Below are 20,500 nucleotides of genomic sequence, written 5' to 3'. Positions count from 1 at the left end.
ACTATCTATGCACACAGAGGCTGAGACAGAACTGGTCCTTGGCTGCCTTCTGTGGAGCTCTTTAGACTTTCTTCAATCTAGGTAAGAAAGACGTGTAAGATGTCCCTTTGTCCTCTCTACTTGGCCCCCTCCTCAGTACTTTCTCCTAACAACCATGGCTTTGAAGAGATGTAGGCAAAAAAGAGAAATCAGACTTCTTTATGACTAAAGGGAATTTTCAGTGGAGGCCCCTTTCCACTCCCATTCCACACCCAAGTTCTCTCCTATCTTAGCACACTTTAGGTCATGCTCTTTCCATCAACTAGGCAAATATTTGCCATCTTTTTGCCCTTTTCCACCTCATAGTCTTCGCGGGTGTCATTCCTCCCACCTAAACAACCTCTTCACTCTCCCTCAACCCATGCTCTGCCCTCTTTCCAAATTCTTAGGCCGTGCTTCCGCCTTGAAAACTTGTTAGGCTAACCCTGCCTAAGTCACACTGTCTGGTGACACCCACTGCTCTCTCATCACCACCTGCCTTGTACATGCTCCACGCCGCTTGGGCGTGTGCTCGCAGTATTCCGTGGCACTGTGTCACTGTATATACTGTATTCACTTATGTGTATCTTATTAGTCTGCCACCAACCCTAGATTATAAAATGCCCCAGTGGATACCAAACAAAAACTTAGATCAAATTTTAAATCTAAATAAAGCACTGATAAGGGGTTAAAGATGTTTTTTTCCGATTGGTGAGCAGGACGAAAAGGTACAAAGTAAGAGGATGTCATGATCTAGAGGAAGGAAGACTTGAAGCTGGATTTAGAAAAGAGATTGTGAGATTGCCCTTTGTCTTGAAGACATGTGAGATTTTGCAAGTCATCTTGTATGGACAATCTCAGCCTGGTATCTTCCACGTAGGAGAAAAAATGAGAAAGATCTCATTGGACAAAGAAAGGTCATATAAGTCTTTTTGAAACTCATTTCTTCTGATTTGTCATGTAATGGAAACTTGAAACTACTCTTTTTAATATGTCTTAATTATATGAAAAGGCAGGAGAATACTAGGCTTTGAAAACACGGCGTAATTATTCTAGAAAAGTATTCTTTTACATTGCTGGAGGAGAACCTGCAGTCCCTCATTGATTTACTGCTGTCCTGATTCTGCCTTAACTCCCAGGAGATGTAAAAATCCCATGTTAGGTGTCCACCTGCCACCATCACCATCGAGACCACTGAATTGGTGTATCCCTTGGGTTAGTCTACCTGTGGCTTTCTCCTACTCTTTCTGTTGCCACTAAAGCGAGCAGGAGACATTTCCAGGACCCGTTTCCTGGACCTCAGTTCTGGCTTTCCCCAGCATGTAAGCAGGTCAGTGGGGTAGAGGAAAACCAGCAATTGCAGATGTCTCTGTTTCATATTTGTTTGACAGGGAAGAAGGGGCCTTTCCAGGGCTGTCTATAAGGTACAATAGGCATCTTCCTCAGCATGGAGTTAAGCTTACCCCCTCAGGCCTGGGTACCAAATTAATACCTTAAGAAAATGGTCTGGGTTAAGATGTACCTTTTGAAGGCTACCATTTAAATCAAATGTCGTATCTTATGTCATTTAACCTTTAAGTTCTAGGAGGGGTTCTATAAGCCTAGGCCACGAGTATGCCAGAACTTTTCCTCAATATCTGCTTACCTATAAAACATTATTATCTGTGCCTTGCATTTCCTCTCCTGTCTGTTCCTTTCATCCTTCTTGTCCGCCCTTGTTGCCTGCTCCCTGATCCCCACATGATCTGTGCCTGCTCCACACACCCATCCTTTGCTTCCTTCTCTATCAGCTGCTACCCACCCAGCACCTAGAAACTGCTGTTGCTTTGACCCCCTTTTCCCTCTGAGATGCTGGCTTCCTCACTTTCTGGAGTGTTTTCCTGCCATTGTGCCGGAAATTGCTGTACCCAAACTTAGCCTGTAACCAGAAACTCTAAATGCCTTTTGAAGGAGCACAGACAAATAAATTGGTTCAACAACAACTCAAGGAAAGTGACAGTATGACGAACCAGACACTTCATGTTGCAACATGAATTTCCCCAGATTGGAAAACAACTGTTAAAGAAAGTCTGCAAGAAGTATCGAGCATTGGAAATAGAGACTGAAATTTGAAAACAAACCATTCTATTTTATAGCAGAAGAGCTTGTTTTATTTACTCATTCAGAATACACTGTAGCACCTTCTGTGTACGAGGCGCTGGTCCAGGCATTGGGGAAACAACGATGAATGAAACAGGCAGAACCCCCTGTCCTAATAATGCCTATATTCTAATTTAAGTTGTGTAAATAAAAAGGAGACAATTGGTCTTTAGCTCCTGGAAGCAAAGAAGGGAGTTTAAAAGGGCAGTCATTACACATATAAATGTGACAAGGTTATCTTACAGGTTCTTAAGACCAACGGCATATTATCAGAAATTTTCTGATTCTTCCTTGTTACTCCAAGTGTGGTCCATGTACCAGTGGCATCAGCATCATCAGAGAGCTGTCAGAAACACAGCATTTCAGACCGCACCCAGAACTCTTGAGAATATACATTTTAACCAGATCCCTGAGATATTCGTGTACATATTAAAGTTTGGGAAGCATTGTTATTATGAGTGTTGGGCTATTTCTGATCTAATGCCATCCAGGTACTCAGGAGCCCTCAACGTCCTAGTAAGTATGCTGATGTGTTTACAAATCAAAGACTCAAGCATTGTTGGAATCTGTAGTGATAAGAACAAACCTTTCCAGTTGTATCCCTCTGATTGACACTTAGAGAGATGGCTGTTGAGTGGTTTCTAGGTCTCACAGTCTCTCTTCAATAAGAGCTGCTTTTTAAATATTTATTTTATAGATTTGCTTGTTATTTTGTGTAAGAGTCCATCTGCACAGAAAGTTTCTCATGTTAAAAAAAAAACGAAAAGTTGGAAAGCCACTGAGTTTATGGTATTTAGCAAATTCAGTTTGAACCTCCCAACCCCCACCCCAGGCACTTCGCATTTTGTTATATGTTGTGTATGAAATGTGGTCCATGTTTACAAAGGGTTTATAATCTAGATGTAAATTTAAGGCGAACATACATGAAAAGTAGTTAAACCACGAAATAGATTATACTGTGATGTATTCTGAGATACCCAGATTCCAGGGGGAGTCTAGAAGCAAGCTAAAACAGTCTCTCATCAAAGTGTCAGAAAAACTGCCTTTAAACATGAAAATTGCTTATATCTTTTCTGAGAGTATACTGCGTCTTGTTTTAGGCCCTTCTTGGTTGCAGGGCCTCCTTAGTCCTCATTACTAAAAGTAAAACTGGAAATTGGAGGCAGGCTCTGGGCAACAGAAAATGTGTCAGCAGAAAGCAGTAATATAAAACCATAGTGTTTAGGAGTGTAGGAGTGCATCCTGAGTAATCTTAAGGAGCCCCAAAAGACATTGCCCTGTTTAAAAACAGTTAAACCATTGCTGCTCAAAATATTAGTTCTGGGGTTGTTAAGAAAGGATGTATTTATTATGTTCTGTATCTTTTGTTTAAGAAAACAGAAGTTTGTAATCCACATGAAAAAATTTATGCAAAAATGACTAAAATAAAGATAAAGAGTTTTGTTACTTAAAAGGGTAATTAGTAATTTGGAAATTTTACTTTATAAAATCCATCTAATTTTAGTAAGCACTCTCGGACCTATGATAATTGTTCTGATCAAGGCTTTTGGGTTGCTAGGGACAGAATCTACCTATGTTAGTTCAAATGAGGAGGGCTTGATTAAGAGGAAACGGCATCTCATGGAACAAGGGTGACTTTCCTGGCAAACAGCTGGAGCTGCTGTCATAGGGCATGTACCTAAGCTCCTTTGCCTTTCATCTTTGCTTTGGATGATGAGTCTGCTCCACTCTCTTGCTTCTCTCATGGCCTCTTGAGAAGGGGAATCTGAATGACTTGATGATTAGTCAGTGGTTTAACTCCCCCCTGGGCATCTTTGGTCAATTAGCTGTGGCCAGGGCTGTGGAGGCTTCCTAAGAGGGCGGCACAATTATCCCAGACCTGTTCTGTAAAAACAGAGAAGTTCAAGTGAATGGAGATTGCCTGGGAGCTACATTTGTCAGCCAGTGTTTTACAGAGAGAGGGGTAAGGCTGAGCAGATAGGTGGAGCTGAGCAGGGACTGAGGACGTTCTTGGTGGGCGAATAGAAGAAAGAATAGGCTCCCATCAGAAAAAGTATATACAGTCAGGATTGATGCTAGGAAGGCTAAGTAGGTATTCTTTCTGTCTCTTCTCACTATTCCTAAAAATCTTGATAGATTTGATTTGATAGACAAAGTAATGAGGATATCAATGAGATTATTTTAAAGGACAAGTTAAGATCTGCTGATTATTATGTGACATAAAGATAACTCAAAAGTGACTTGAAAGTTTTCATGCTGGGTGTTTGGGCAGAGGTCTAAGGTAGAGTTTGAGAAGTTGGGCGTGGGTAGTGGTGGGTTAACTTCAAAGGAATCTGCTCAATTTAGATGTGTTGAGTTTAAGATGTTTTGTAGGACAGCCAAGTGCACAAGGAAGTCCTTGGCAGTTTGGAAGTGGAGATAAGATTTGTGATGTGTAAGCAAACAGGAAGTCATTGTAACAAAATGAGTGAAGATGAAAAGAACCAGATAAAGAAAAGAAAAGAACCAAAAAAAAAAAAAAAAAGAGCTAGTAAAGGGTATTGAAGGAAGTTATTCTGAAAAGTGGGGTGTCTCAGGTGTTGCCCCTCTGCCGTGTGGGAATCCCAGGATGGCTTGTCAGTAGCACCCGCCCTATTATAAAATATTATTGTATCACCCTGACTAAGGTGGGACCTTGCATTCTCCTATCTATCACAGTGACTGTAGTCTACAAAGGGATTTGAACGTTTGTTAGCTGCAGAACCCTTTCTTCAAAGGCTGTCTGTATTTGAATGACCAGATGGATGTAAGGGGCTCTGTTCATGAGGAGGCTGGTGGGAGGGGATGGGCAGTAAGGGAGAAAAGTGGCGTGTCGAGCTGGGTGAACTTGGCCTCCATTTCCTCTTCTGCTTCATTCTTCAAGGGACCTCTGCAAAGTCTCAATCTTCACAAGACAAAGTTAGGAAGTTATTAGACCTAGTGAACTTCAGAGCCCTAAAATCTCATAATGATAATATGAATAACGCCTTGCACGTGTGTGCTACCTTACAATTTAGAAGGTATCTTCATAAGCATGATATCTTTTATCCTCATAATCCTTTATCCTGTGAGGTAGTTGAGACAAACATTATCATCTCTGTTTTACAAATAAGAGATTTTCATCCAGTGGAGGTTGGATGAGTTGCCTAAAGGGCTGCTGCTACTGAGTGCCAGAGGAGGACAAGGACTTTGTGGTTTTTCTGGTGATGCTTTCCTAATTCCTATTGTCTTTTTCATGACATTTTTTTTTTGAGCAGCCACCATATAGATGACCTACTCTAACAGCTCTAGCTCCTGTTCTTACTCTGGTCTAAATTGAAATTAGTTGGTGTAGAATCATGTAGAAAGTCCAGGCTTACTTGAGTTCCTCGACAGCTCTCTCATGCACACAGTGATCCTTTTCAGCCCAGTGGCCATCTCCAGGCTCCACTAAGCACCCTCTCCTTTGGACCAGCTTTGTGCCATCATGTGGCATCGTTCTTGGAAGGTACAGGTCATTCTCTGCTCGTTTGGAGAGATTTTGTCCTCCTTTCGATAGGCTACTTGGAATTAGATTTCACCTGTCACTAGAACAGTAGTTCTTCTACTTATTCTCCCCACCTCTCCCCTGCACGCTCCCCGGCCTCAGAGCTCAGCTCAGACCCAGCATTTCTGGCTTCAGATTCTCTAGGGCTATCAAACCAACAGCCAAATCTTACCAAAAGAGTTGGGTTCTAGAACCATCAGTGAAGCTAAATATGGGTACATATAAAGAAGTTCACAGTATCGAAGAGTCCACAAGACACATATGCTCTTACCCTAAGGTTGGGTGTGGTATGGCCTGAAATAGGGTCTTTTTTGCTGGTACCTAAGACCACTTCCATGCTAGAGAATGTGGCTCAAAAGGAAGGAACTACTGACATACTCTACATCATGGATGAATCTCAAAAAAGTTAGGCTAAGTGAAAGAAGCCAGACACAGAGACCCTCATAATGTACGATTCCATGTTTATGATATGTACTGAAAAGGCAGATTTATAGAGAAAGTAAAAAGATTTACTGAGGCTGGGGGTGGGAAAAGGCAGATTTATAGAGAAAATAAATAGATTTACTGATGCTGGGGGTGGGAAATAGGGAGTCACTATAAATGGCATAGGGGTCTTGTGGAGGGATAAAAAAGTCTTAAAATTTATTTTGTGGTAATGATTGCATCACTCAGTTAAGTTACTAAAATTCATTGAATTGTATACCTGAAATGAGTGAATTTTATGAGATGTAAAATATACCTCAATATTTTGATAGGTAAATATATCCCTTGTTTTTGAAGAAAAAGGAATGGGGCCCAAACTAGACTTCTAAGTTTTAAATTACAGTTTGATTATAAATAAGCTGAGGAATCCTAGATATGGGAGAGGTGTCAGAATTCTAGGGTGACCGACTCCAGCTTAGATTGTAGTATCAGTTCTTAAAATATGGTCAGTAATGAATTCGTATGTTGACAAGAAGTTTGGTGGCATGTTTCATAATATTTTCTGTCTTGTGGACAAGATAGAATAGTATGAACCAGAGCAGTTAAAATGACCGTGAGTGGTTCTCTGATAGTATGGACCCCAAGGGGTACCTCCCTCTATCTCACTCCTCCTCCCCCTTCCACCTCCCTTCACCCCATTCCTCCTCTCCCCCTCTCTTCCCAATTGTTCTCTCTGTCTCCCCTTTCTTTACTTAAAAAAAAAAAAGGTAATGCATAGTCGTTGTAGAAAAATAAGAACATTAAAGAAAAAATTAAAATTGCGCATACTACATTATCGACTTGTTGTAGACTTGTTTGTGTCCAAAAAATCTGATCACCAGAATTTACTGTTGGCTTCGTGATTGGATATATCCTGTGTAGAATGGAGAGATGGTGTTACCACTTTACTTCCAGGTGATCAAATAATACCTGAGGTATTGGTTTTAATCCTGGGCACAAAGCATTAACTGAGACTGGCCATCTAAGTCTGGGCTGGAGACAATGGCCAAGATAGGACACCATGCCTTATGAAGGATAATTGGGGCACCAAGGACTAGTTGATTGTGAGAAGTCTGGAAAGGATTTGATTAGCTTTCTTCAAGCATTTGAAGGGCTGTTGTGTCAAGAGAAATTAGATTTACTCCATGTGGTTATCAGGACAGAATAAGCAGCAGAGGTTGGATGATCAAGGAAGGCAAGATTCGGTTTAGTGTAAGAAAGTCTTGTCTAGCAGAACAGCCTGAAAATGGACTGGGTCTCCCCTGTTTACAGTGAATCCCCCTTCCTTCTACATCCCTGGAGATATTCCAGCAGGTGCCAAATGTCATTTGGGTCGAGAGGCATGGCATGTTGTGAAGGGAATTCATTGTAAGGATTTGATTTGGAGACCATTGAGAAAACTTTGACTATGAGGCCGTGAACTTGAAATCACAACTCTGATTACAACAGTCTATTGCAAAACCAGATGAAATATTCTGCAAATATCATTCATTCTCTTGTTTCTTAGAGCAAGCAATTAACTATTAAACCTTTTAATCTAACATTTTCTACACTAAGCTTATTGATGAATAAAATTTTATATATATGTTTTTTACTATCTTTGACATTCAGTTCAGTGATTGTAGTAGCTATGCAGGGAGATGGTTTTTCTCAGTAGTGTTTTCCTTGTATTTTACCTACCTAGCACTGTTACCTAACCATGGGTGTCTTAGACCTTAAGACTCCCACATTATTATCTCTGCATAGCTTTTTTCATGTTTTTTTGTTTTTAATTTGAAGATCGTTTTCAACATTTTTTAAGCTGAACCATATTTGCAATGCTTCTGAATCCTGCCTATGTTAAAATGTTGTACTTTTCTGTTGAAGAAATAACAAGCAGTTAAACCATCCTTAACATTTTTCACGTGTATTTTTCTTATTTTGCTCTTGATATTTTGAGAAGGTAAAACGTAACTAGGTAGGCCACAGAATTCATCAGGATATGTGAAAAATTGCCCATCTGATGTTAATTTTTCTCAAGGACAACTGAGTGAATAATAACCAGGCCTCTTGTCTCTCAAAACCTGGTCTGAGAAATAGCAGAAAGGGCATCGCCTGAGAGCTTGGTAGAAATGCGGGATCTCCAGCTCCACTCTAAAGTTGCTGAATCAGAATCTTCATTGTAACTAGTCGACCATGGGATAGCACAGTGCCCAGCAGTAGACTTTCTCAGGTGACATGCAGCAGACCCATGGGTAATAGTAATTATCTCACCTTGGGTTTTTTTTGTTTGTTTTGTTTTATTTTGGTTTTGAGCACCTGTTTACGTGTCTGGCGTGTCTGGCATTGTGACTCGGTTCTTTCACATGCATGAGCCCATTTAATCCTTCGAATTACCCTCTAAAGGAGGTATTATTAGAGGCTCAGAAAAGTTATTACAGGGCCTGCCAAAGGTGTCACTGAGAGATGGTTTCTGGAGTCTGTGTTTTCTAAGTCTGAGAAAGGAAAATTGAGGCCCAGCTTGTAATAGTGTGGCCTGGCCAAGCGCGAAAGCCTCGGATTGCCCCAGCTCCTCGCTCAGGCACACCCTACGCTTCCTGGCTGAGCCCAGGTGCCATGTGGGAGGATTGCAGAGGCAGCATTTCTCCAGCAGTGGAAGCTCAGCCTCTGACCATTTCTCCAGCAGTGGAAACTCAGCCTTTGTGGCCTGGTTGTGGCTTAGTAGGAAGGGCCTCCAGAGAAAGTCACCTCTGACAAATGTTGGGAACAGCACGGAGAAGCTCCACATCCACCTCATTTGCAGTTAGGTTTCCTAAAGCATCAATTACAGTTTAGGGCCTAGATAAACACATTTCTCAGGAGTTGCCTACACCAAAATAAGCTCTCTGTATGTGTGTGCATGTGTGTGTGTGTAGCTTCAATTTTTTTTTTTTAATTAAATCATTTGAAAGACAATCTTTATTAGAAATTAGTTCTGACCTTTCGATTCTGAAGCCTTTAGGATATAATGTTTTCTTGGATTCTGGGGCGGGGGTGGGGCACGGAGAAAATCTGTAATAAATGATCTTTAATCAGTAAATAATATTTCCGTTTTCCTTCCTATATTCCTCTTCTTGGATATTTAGGAGTAAGTCTGTGTTTGTTGTACCCAGTGCACCTCTGAGAATAACGACTTACTACTCTGGTAGTAAACTCACAATTTGAAAATGACGATTCTAAATTTTTCCAAAATGAGAAGTGCTGTGAACCATCCTGGGGGGAAAAAATAGAAGTTAAAATTACATTTATTTAACAAGTATTACTTAGCAAAATTAATTCTGATAACTGAAGCAAAATTGGCGTAACAATTAGGATTAATTTATGTAATTTGCAATTGCTTATTTACCTACCTAGCACTCAGGTTGAAGTTTTAGATGGGATCTAAAAGGAGAGAAACTTCTAAAATCCACCAACATTTCCCAATAACTGTAACAAGATTATTTTCCCTCCTTTAGAAATCAGGGCCAAATTTCAGCTCCCCGCCCACTGCCATTTGGTGGTATTTTGTTTCTCTTTAGGTATCATGTATTTTCTTTTTCTTTACCACTGACATTGGCTTACTTCATATGAATGCATAATATATTAAATATATATGCATTTAAAATATTGTTTTGATTTGTTTGTGGATTGTGTCTCTTAAAGGGTCTGTCTGGCGGAAATGAATAATTTCTCGTATCCTATTCTTGCAGGAAGAATTTTAAATCGTTTCTCCAAAGACATTGGACATATAGATGACTTGCTGCCCCTGACAGTTCTAGATTTCATCCAGGTAATGTCAAATTCTTAAACAGAAAACAAAAGTTTCCAATTTTCCAGGGCCCTCTCATGGAGACTAAGGGTGGGCCTTTCAGCCTAGTGATGTGTCATGTTATCTTAATAAAAGGTCATGTTTGTCAAAGAAAGGTGTGGTGATGATTTGGAGGCTAAGTTAACATGAGTAATACCTCATGTGTAGGAGTGGCTACACAGTCATGTCAAGGTTGGTTCGAAGCAGCTACATGCTTGGTAAGTGGTTCTCCATCTGCCTTCCAGGTATCTGGCGTGGAGTTCACTTGAACACATTTCATAATATAGAAACAATCACCTCTCACGGAAAGATAGCCTAGATTAACTAAATTATGCATTGTATTACCACAAAGGAAAAATATTTACTGCACCGTTTTTTTTTTTTGTGGATAAAACCAGGTGTGGTTACTTACAAAGAAAAGATTAGTAATAATAAGGTGAAAATAATACTTTGTTAACAAGGACAATAGAGAGCAGTTATTGCAGATGCAAAGCCTTTAAAGGCAAGTCCATTTAAACCAATAATTTGAGAACAGGATCAAAGTCATCTCAGAAAATGTCTTTTTTGTTTTTCTGGGCAGCTTTTCTTTCACACGTTGATTGCTCTAAGTCTTAAGGTGTCTTTTTAAAGGAAAACCAACAATCCCACAGAAATACCTTTTATAAAGCATTTGTTTTGTCTGTGAACTTGAGGTTTTAAAGAATAATGTTGGGTCATCTCATCTCTCATCTCCTCATTCAGTATTGTTGCTCATGTGGGATGTTTTTCTGTTGTTTAATTCTGTCTACTTTTCAGTGATTCAGGCTGGGGAACTTCTTTATTTCCAAGTGTTTATTTTGGAAATGAAATGCATTAATCAAAAGCTTCACATGTTCTAAAATTGCAGCTGCTGTTGCTAATACTTCATGAACCTTTTTTACTTTCATAAGTGCCAGTTTACAGCAGTCTAATCACGAAGTCATTTTAAAGCCAGGAAGTAGAAATGCTACAGTTGGAGTGTGCAGTTATGGGTTGATCCTGATGCTCCCCCTCCCAACCCCCACCTCACACACTTTCTAATTTCTTCTGGGGCCACTGTTATAAAAGGAGACAGAATTACTTAATTTGGAAAATTAGCTATGTCCGAAAAATCAGTAATAGGCCTGGGATGATTACAGGCTTTCCTCTTAGTCACACAGAAATGCAGCAGTGAATATCTGACTGCAAACAGCATAGCCCATGGGCAAAGGCATCCAGTGTTTACTAGTGTGAGGTAAGCTGAGACTCAGGCAGAGTGCTTTTACCGCAAACAAAGATGTCTGATTTTTTTTCTCTTCTGCAAACTTGTTTTTTATATGTGTCGTGCTGGGTTTAGCTATGTTATTTATCCCCAAGAAGCAATCTTTTATTAAAGCAGTGTCACATTGGACGTGATTGTTAATTAGTTTGAGAAGATTTTGTGAAAGTTTCAGTTTCATTGCAACTGCAAGCTAGGCAATGGTTGAGTTTCTAAAGCTGGCTGGCCTGTGCTTAGCACATAGTTAGCTCTCATTATTAGAATCCCTCACATATTTTTGCATAACAGATGGAGAGACAGGGATAGATGCTACCTGCTTTCAGTATAAAACATCCTCAGCCTGAGGAGAGACAATTCTAGTCTGCTGTTCTTTAACCTGAGAGACAAGGGTCTTTTTATTATCCCCTCGCTTAATCTTGGAGAACCTTATCATTGTTGAATACCAGTAGTCCCAATTAGCTGATTTTTTGAATCTAATAGCAAAGGTAAATCTCGCTATTATTGTTTCCAAGAAAGGAGCTTTGTAATAAAGAATAACTCAGTTATCAATTATGATAGAGATCTATTGTCACTTGTTTTGTTTGCAGGTGTCTTTAATAAGGCTTTCCATAATCCCTTCAGGAAGAAATATTTTCTCTTTTAAAAATAGTATTAGCTAAATATAAAAGCTCTGATCCCTGCCATTGTTGTTGATTCTTTGAGGGACATTTCCCAACATTCATTGTTTAAATGGTTGTCAGGAGGAATCAAGTGAAACTTCATAAACAAAGCAGTAACTGGTTCATCTTACTTTGTGTGCAGAAGCCTTTCTCCAGAGGATTTGCATTCGATGAGTGGGCTTTTGACTGAGGTATCACAGGGATCATTTTGAAGTATTTGGGCCTGTTGCTATATTAACAAGAGAAGATTTTTATTAAAGCCACAAAAATGGATTTAACCTGACCTCAAATAAAGGCCAACAAAAATCAAAATGTAAATAGATTTTTTTTTTTTAAGTTGGATAGGACTCTGTAAGGACAAAAACAACCTGGTGGTGTTCTGGGATTCTTAATGGAATCATGTAAACTTAAAATAAACACTATTATGGTAAGCACATAAAATGAAAACTAATTTTCCAAATCAAATACATTATATTCAATTCATTTTCCCCAATCAACCAAATGTTTAAAACCTGTTAGTTATAACAGCCATCTTCTGGAAATTAATTAGAAGCCTATTAGCTCTGCTAGCTGAGCCGAATGAAGAGGGTTGCTCGTTACATTTCTAAATAGGCTCCTGAATTAAAGCGCAGCAAGGTCAAAATGACAATCAGCTTGATTCACCTCATGGCTTTGCTTAAGTGGTTGATCTAGTTTTGGGGTTTTTGGGGGGGATGGTGGTAGGATGGTTAGTGTTTTGAAAGAAATTGAATCTGCTTTGACTCACTCCTCTAATAAATTTTTAAAGTTGAAGTACTAGTCAGGTAAAACATGCAGGTATTATGAGTATAATCTCTGTGTATAATAGCACCCTCTCAATTGCATGGGAATCTGAACTGGAAATGACTTTTAGGCATCTTTTCTAGCTCATGAAACTCTTCCAAAAAAAGTTTTGTTAGCCTTTTTTGGAATGGAGAGGATAAAACATCGCCTGTCTGCCTTTGCTTTTAATGTCATTAGCAAAACCTGCTACTGACATCAGGAGGCCCTCAATTTTAATGTCTCTCATCAGATTTTCTGGGTAACAATCCGAAGCTTGGAGAAGCTCACGGACTGTGAGTCCTTCTAAACCTAACAGCTGAGTTAATTGAAGCAACAGAGTTTTAAAAGGGCTGGGAATTTCCTTGTGAAGAAGTTACCCTTAGTGTTATCTCGCAGGAGATGTGGTCCTTATCCACCTATCATCTGGTATTCTTAACCGGAAAGAACATGGCAGGATATATGATAACATATAGGATGCAAACTGATAATCCAAAGTTTAGGTGCCTACATGAACGGGGAATTAAGCTTCCCATTTATCAGAATATTCAAACTAAGATGGTCTTGTTTAATGTTTTTCTCCCTACTACTAAAGATATGCATAGGCTTATGCTTTTCTGGAGAATTAAAATCAAATAGATACAGAACTAATGTAAATTGCATTTATCCATGTGAACTTTTAAACCAGAGTGTGCATGTTTGATTTATTTTTCTGTAAGACAATGATAGTTTTGTTGGTTTTGTAAGTAAGAGTTCATAAATGTGGACCATTAGGTTAGAACTTGATTGTTTCCAGTTGAGTCTGATGCTGAGGAACTGGGGAGAGACCTGAGAGAGAATGCAACCTTTCATTTGTGCCATAGTGGCTAGAGTTGGTGCACTATGGAGAAGCAAGTCAGAAACCAGGGACAGATTTTATTACACTACTGACTAAATGACTGATATAAGAAAATTCTGTTTCAAATGTGAGCAAATTTGCTGGCCACATAGAGGTTATTTACCTAACTTTGTTCCTTGGACGTCAACGGAAGATTAGTATTTGTGTGGACATTTGTGGGTTTTGTTTATTTTTTGTTTTGTTTTGTTTGGATAGTTAACTATCCATATCCATGCTAATGCAATACGGTGACACAGCTAATTTTGAAAATGCGTGTCATTTACCGTTGTCCTGCTTTAGAGTTAGAAAGAACAGTGGGGCTAATATTGGAGATTTTGGAACCTGAATGGAACACAGATGTGGATGAAGAAAGGTCAATTTTTAACCAACGAGGCATTTTGGAAGAGTAGGCCAGAGTGAGGGAAGTTTCTGAATATATCATAGGAAATAATTTATACAATACAAAATAACAAGTCTACAGGTTACCTCAGGGTTGCCCTGGGCTTATCAGATAAGTTAGCCAATGACTCGCAGTACATATATGGCTTATCAAAGTGGTGTTCAAACGTGTTTTGTTTGTCTGCTTGTCAAAAATCATAAAAGCCTTGAGTATTAATAATATTTTTAAAACCAAGTTATTATTAAGCTAGAACATAGTTCTTCACACATAAAAATGAAATAGAAATACAAATACAAATAGTATAAAGATCTTTATCTAGACCTAAGACATGAGAAATCAGTGAGGAGAAATTTTTTTCACTACACTTTGGCCTTCAAACCATAGTGTATATTGGTAAACAAAGAAATGAAAACATAGAGGCAATCATTAAAATTCACATTTTTAAGTGTTTGACTGACTTTCTAATACCATGGCACAAATACCAGCAGCATAAATCTAGTCTTTGATTTTCTTGAGAAAGATTTATTTAATTAATAGAGGTGCCATGCCTATGTAATATTCGCAATGTTTTAACAATAATATGTTTTAATTTTAATTTTATTCATGATCAAAATTAATGATTAATAATTTTAATAATACAGATATATTTGTAATATTTGATGGGCAGATGTGTTGTTTTGTGAATATATTTACAACTAGATATATAATGGAAATCTTGAAATTTCTCCCAAAAGAAAAGAATTATTCTTATTATATACTTGTGATATATGGATTTGTAATTCAGTATTTCTCATTCCTATGACATCGTCCTTTTTGGTTTTTTCCACCAATCTTTTATTAAACTCTTACTATGTGCTGGGATGTAAGGATGAAAAAGATGGAGCCTTTATCTTCATTCATCTGACAAGCATTTATTGTGTCCTGTGTGCTAGGCACCATATTGAATGAAATTTAATTCCTTTCTTCCATATGGCACTCTTTTCTGGGAGAGACAGATAGAAAGTCAGCAATTAGAATGCTGTGTGATAAGTTTTGATAGGAAGGTTACTGTGTGGGAGAATGGATAAGGCTTTAGCATGAGACAAATCTGATTTCCAACCCCAGCTCTGCCATTCATTTCAAAGTTATGAGACCTCCAGGTGGAGGCCCCCTGCAGGTAGTTGGAAGTATGGGTCTGGTGTAGAAGAGAGAAACCTAGGCTGAGAGTAGAGCCTGCATATTTGTCACTGAGCAAGCAGTAGTTGAATCTGTGAGGATGGTTAAGATTGTCCAGAGAGAGTGAAGCATTTTAGGGGCCAGGATCAGAACTCTGTGGAAGCCTTGATATTTACAGAGAAAACAGGGACAGAAGCCAAGCAGAGGAGACATAGAATGAACAGCAAGAGGGGAGGAAAATCAGTGTTGGGGAAACCAAAGGAAGATAGGTATGTTAAATGCAAAGGGAAGGGTAGACAGAAAGTTGTCATTTGGATTTGGGGATTAGGAGGTGTCTAATCCAGAGCAGGTTTAGGACAGAAGGAGGCCAGATTACAAAGGCTGAAAATCAAAGAGGAGCAGAGAAAGTTGAGAAGAGGGCAGACTACTCTTTGAAGGAGTGTGACTCAAAGAGGACAGGCCCATTTGGAATGCAGGGTCTACTGAGCTGCCACTGGGTTGTTTGGGTTTGTTAGTTTATGTGTATGATGGTGGTGGTAGATGGTAGATCCCTCTGTCTCTCCCACCCTTCAATAAACAGGGATTAGAGTTGTGGTCCTGAGGTACAGTGGTGAGTAAGGAGAGGAAGAAATCTTGAAATTCATCCCTTGCTGTGTTTGGAATGCTGACGTGCCACACAGGAAGTCCTGGAAGGTGGACAGGGGGTAGGAGCTAAAGGCAGTTAGGGAGCCTGATCCAGGAGGACTGCAAAGCTTCTAGGAAGTGACCTTTGATCCAAGATGAGAGGAGAAGACCACTATGGATGATGAGGCAGAAAGTGCTGTTGGAAGCCAAGTTTCCACTTGGGAACCGTTCTCTTCTCTGTGTTGTCAGCTGAGAGTAGGGATCAGAAGGGGAAGGAGCTTAAAGGGAGTTGTTCAGTTTTGTTTAAAAGGGTATAGTTAATGTCAAGTGTGTATGAACTCATTTTTAATGATTCTATGTATCCTTGGTGTATTTCATAATGCTTAAAAGATACTTGATCATTTTCATTTTAATTTTTATTAAACTTCTGAAGTGTTTATTCTATATACTTTTCCTCAGCTTATTCCTTCCCATTCCCTTAAAAGAGAGCTCAGATAATTTATTTAACACTTTATAAGAAAGACTTGCCTTTTATTATTTCTTTGTTTACTCCGTCTTTGCCTGATGAATACCCTGGTACATAGATTAACCTGCCTAATGATCCTCTGATACCAGCAGATACCTTTGTTCTTGATTTCAAATGCCAGCATATTTGCTTATTTCAGAACTTAAGTATATTTTCTTCCCTGAACCAGAGACTCTCATATGTCATAGAAGGGTGAGACCCTTTAAGGGATCCCCAGACTCCAACTTCCTCTGAGACTGGCTGTGGAACAGTCCCCTAACCCTGAGACAGGGACACACAGCCTTTTCTCCCAGTGCAGCATTATCTTAGAATATATATCTAAATAGATTTTATTTTGCTCTATTTGCTGGTGATTTGTGTTACAAAGGAGCCTATGCCTAAATAGTAAAATTTAAATTTCCTAGCCCTTAAATCTAATCTTTGTATAACTCTTGGGGAGAAATTGCATGCCCGCTAGACTGACTGTTGGTGTGCTCCTGTGTCTGTGTGTGTTTGCATGCCTTTAGCCCATCCTCAAATGAACCTTCATTAAGGACCAGTAAAAGTCTCTCTTCCCCATTAGTGAAGCTTCTCTTGACCATTATATTCTACAATAAACAATCTCTATGCCCTACAAAAAGAGAAGGAGTCCTGTAACAATGGACCAACTTCTGTGCCGAACATATTTCATTTCAGCCTCACTTACAGCCAGTCAGTCAATATTTATTGAGCGCTTCCTATGTGCCAGGCACTTTTCTAGGACTTGGCATGTGGAGCAGTGAACTGGATACTGGCTTCTAGAAATTTGCATTCCAGTGCCAGAGACAGATAGTAAATAGGTAACCTTATATGGTAATTCCAGTTGACTGCTAATGCGTTAAGGAAAGGAAGGTGTTTGTGGGGACTGCTTGAAACATGGTGGCCGACAAAGAGGTAATGTTTGAGTCTGAGAAATAAGGAAACAGTCAGGAAAAAGAGATCTCAGGGCATGTGGTGGTGGTGGTGGGAGGAGCATTCTGATGAGTAGGAACAGGTGCAAAGGCTCAAGGTGGGAACAAAGTGGCATGATCCCAGAGAGAAAGAAGGCTAAGTGGAGAGGAGTAAGAGGGCACTTGAGACGTAGGCAGACTGGACCCCATATGCTTCACAGTATGAGGATAAGGGATTTGGGTTCTATTCTGGGTGCAGTGAGAAACCACTGGAACATTTTAAGCAGAGTAGGGATATCATGTCCGTGCATTAGATTGAAAAAAAAAAAATTGTAACTCTTACTTTGACATTTCTCATAGAGTTGTTTTGTAATGTCTTAAATCATCAATATATGCATAATCCCTTAAAGGCAAGATTCTAGGGCTGTGTATTCTGTGGTATCCCCTCACCCATAGCACAGCGTTATACACTGAGGTGTATCAGTACTGAGCTTTCCGGTTATGAGGTCATGCAAACTGTATTGAGTCAGTCCACATATGGGGAAACGGTTCTCGGCAGTCAGGGTGGGCGTCTATCCTTCCAGCAACTGACCCTTTTTAGGGCAGTGGCTCCCAAACACCAGATTGTACCTGACTAAGGTAATATGAAAATAGGATAATGTAGGATTTTTTGACAAAGCTGAATTTACTTAATTTTGTCTTTAGATGTCTTGAGTTTCTAAATACAGTGGAATTGCTCTTACCTAGGAGTTCCAAAGTCAGCTCACAAGGCGAAAGTCTTTTATAGTCCAAATTACCCATACATAGCAGTCATTCTAGCTAACATTTAGTGATTGCTTCCTGGGTGTCAAGCCCCATTTTTAAATCCTTTATTTGTGTAACTTCTCATTTCATCCTCTTGGCAACCCCATGAGTTATATACAGTTATTGGGCTCGTTTCACAAATGAGAGAAATAAGGCCCAGAGAAGTTACATAATTTTTTTAGGATAACACAGCTAGTAAGTGATTAATTGGAGATTTTTCTTTTTACGCTTTACTCGTGCACACGAAGGAGAAGCAAACTGCTCCTTCCTGTATTTTGATCACACCAGAGTATTCTCATTGATAGAGATCCTAGGTGGAATCTTTACTAATATTTAAATTATTGATCATCGAGTGCCAATACCTCTTCCCCAGCAAAAGTCATAGAAGCGCTCATATAATATGACCCCATGGTATTTGAGATATAAACCTTTTGGAAATTGTGGTACCAGCCTTTTATTTATTTTTTCCTGGCTTTAGAATTCATTATGCGCAAACCTACTTTCCTTCTCCAAAAACGCTTTTGGAGACTTTTGCTGGTTGGTAAAAACTACTATTTTCAAGAACTTTCTTTCTTGGTTTTGTGGTAAGCCTGATCTCAAACCCTAGTACTAGAGAAATTATGACTATCTTTTAGGTACAAGCATCAGAAAGCTCAGGAAGTAGAGGATACTATATTTACATATAATTTGATGCACATTTGTTTGAAGTGTGACATATGTGACTCTGTAGTAATAATGTGTAAACAAGGAAGGAGAATTGACTGTGATGAAAGCAAATGCATGTTTCTTAAGGTTTTGTTTAAAAATAGAAGCATAGCTTTACATTAAAACTTTATGAACAATGGGTAATTCTACATTATACTAATACTGGTAACTGGAAACACATTCCTAATAGAAAATGTCATAACTATACTAAAGTTAAAAGTTAAATTGTTCTAGAAGTAACATACAAACTGCATATGATAAATCTATCATTTCTATGGAAAAAATACACCTTATGGTTTAATTAAATGGAATATCCATGTAGCACTTTAAAATCTGAATACTATCAATAAAGGATCTAAACTCCCAAGTCCAAGATTTTATATTGTAGTTATAGCATTCTTTTCTGTGAAGTGAGAAGAGTTGTGATTTATTTCATTTCTGACAGCAGAGCTTGTCAGAGCTTTATTATATGTATATGTATGTGCATGTGTAGACATAAATACACACATACCCTCAAGAAGCCAGTTACATTGATAAGTAACTTTCAAATCAAGTAGCTGGTTGCACATCTTAAATTAATGGCTGGAACATATGGTTTATGCAGGGCTTTAGGTGAATTGGTCTTCATTTTACATGGCCTTGAAAACTTGTCTAAGGAATTTATATTTGAACCTATAGACAGTTGGCCTCATCCAACATCTTTGAACAGGTAAGTGGCTGCTTACCATGTAATTTTAAGGTAAAACAAGGATGTGTGTATGTGACATCTCCTTTGAAGATATTATCATTCCCAGTGGTGGACATAACTGAAAATCAACAAGGCCAATAATTTCGTTTGTGCTGTATGTGCATGGTAGTTGCCCCTGAATAATGCCTATAGTTGCTTCCTTTAAAGGATCTTGGTATATTTAGATTTCTCTCTCCTGTTTGTGGTCACTTGAAAAAGTCTTTGTGGAAGAGGCCTCCCTCCTTTTCCCTTGCTGATTCCAGCCAGCATCTGCGTCAGCCTCTCAGCATTGGATAGCAGGCCACCTTGTTCCATGCTGGGCTTCAGTATGGCTTCACTGGGCTTTTGGCTCTGTTGGGGACAATGCCAGGGCATCCAGGTTTATTGGAAACCTGACAGTGTTTGATGATCTGATTCATTCTATGATGCTTACTGTTTTCAGGAGAAATTATGGAATAAGCTAGTAAAACCAATGATGTCCCTAATATTATAGCTTTATGGCCATAAAGATTACTGCATGAGTTTACATCACAGAGATTCTAGGTATATTATCCTTGAGATTTTAATAGACATTTGCATGTAAATTCACTCACTGAATCAAAATCAATTGTTTTCAAAATAGACCATTGAGCACCAAATATTTTAAGTGAATGTAATTTTTTATAATTTCTGAAACTGCCAAGTTCCCAGATAACATTGAATAAGGAGTCTTGATTGTCTAGAGTTCTTGCCATTAAAATCATCACTTCCAAAAAGTCTTCCTACTAGCAAAACAAGTGAAAATAATGGTTAAAATGTGGAAGGTGGATGTGGCCATTTAAAAAAATTTTTTTTCATTTGGGACTGCTCTGAGCATGTGAACTTGCACATAGCTGCCCTCAGCAAAATGCTGTAATTTATTGAAGAAAACTGAATTGCAGAACCTTTCTTCCCCACACACCCCTCATCCAAAAAAAAAAAAAAAAAAATATCAACAGCTTGACTGAGCTTAAATAACTGACTTTTCATATTCTTTCATGGAATACAAAGGGCTAATCCTGAGGCTACTTGAGCCACCAATGCAGGCAGTGATG

The 20,500-nt window shown here is 38.9% G+C and overlaps 1 protein-coding gene across 4 annotated transcripts in view; it reads left to right on the top strand.

The window, feature by feature from the left end:
- ABCC4 (ATP binding cassette subfamily C member 4) overlaps positions 1–20,500 on the top strand; it is a 225,002-nt gene that overhangs the window by 136,026 nt on the left and 68,476 nt on the right. For all 4 annotated transcript variants that reach the window (XM_015590902.2, XM_025048202.1, XM_006913812.3 and 1 more), the window contains one exon: positions 9,871–9,950. In XM_015590902.2, the coding sequence (XP_015446388.1) occupies positions 9,871–9,950 (80 nt within the window). The remainder of the gene's footprint in view (positions 1–9,870; positions 9,951–20,500) is intronic.

The sequence above is a fragment of the Pteropus alecto genome, unplaced genomic scaffold (assembly GCF_000325575.1).
Source record: "Pteropus alecto unplaced genomic scaffold, ASM32557v1 scaffold72, whole genome shotgun sequence".
NCBI lineage: Eukaryota > Metazoa > Chordata > Mammalia > Chiroptera > Pteropodidae > Pteropus > Pteropus alecto.
Note: the sequence above shows the minus strand (reverse complement) of the source record. Positions and strands in the feature narration are given on the sequence as shown.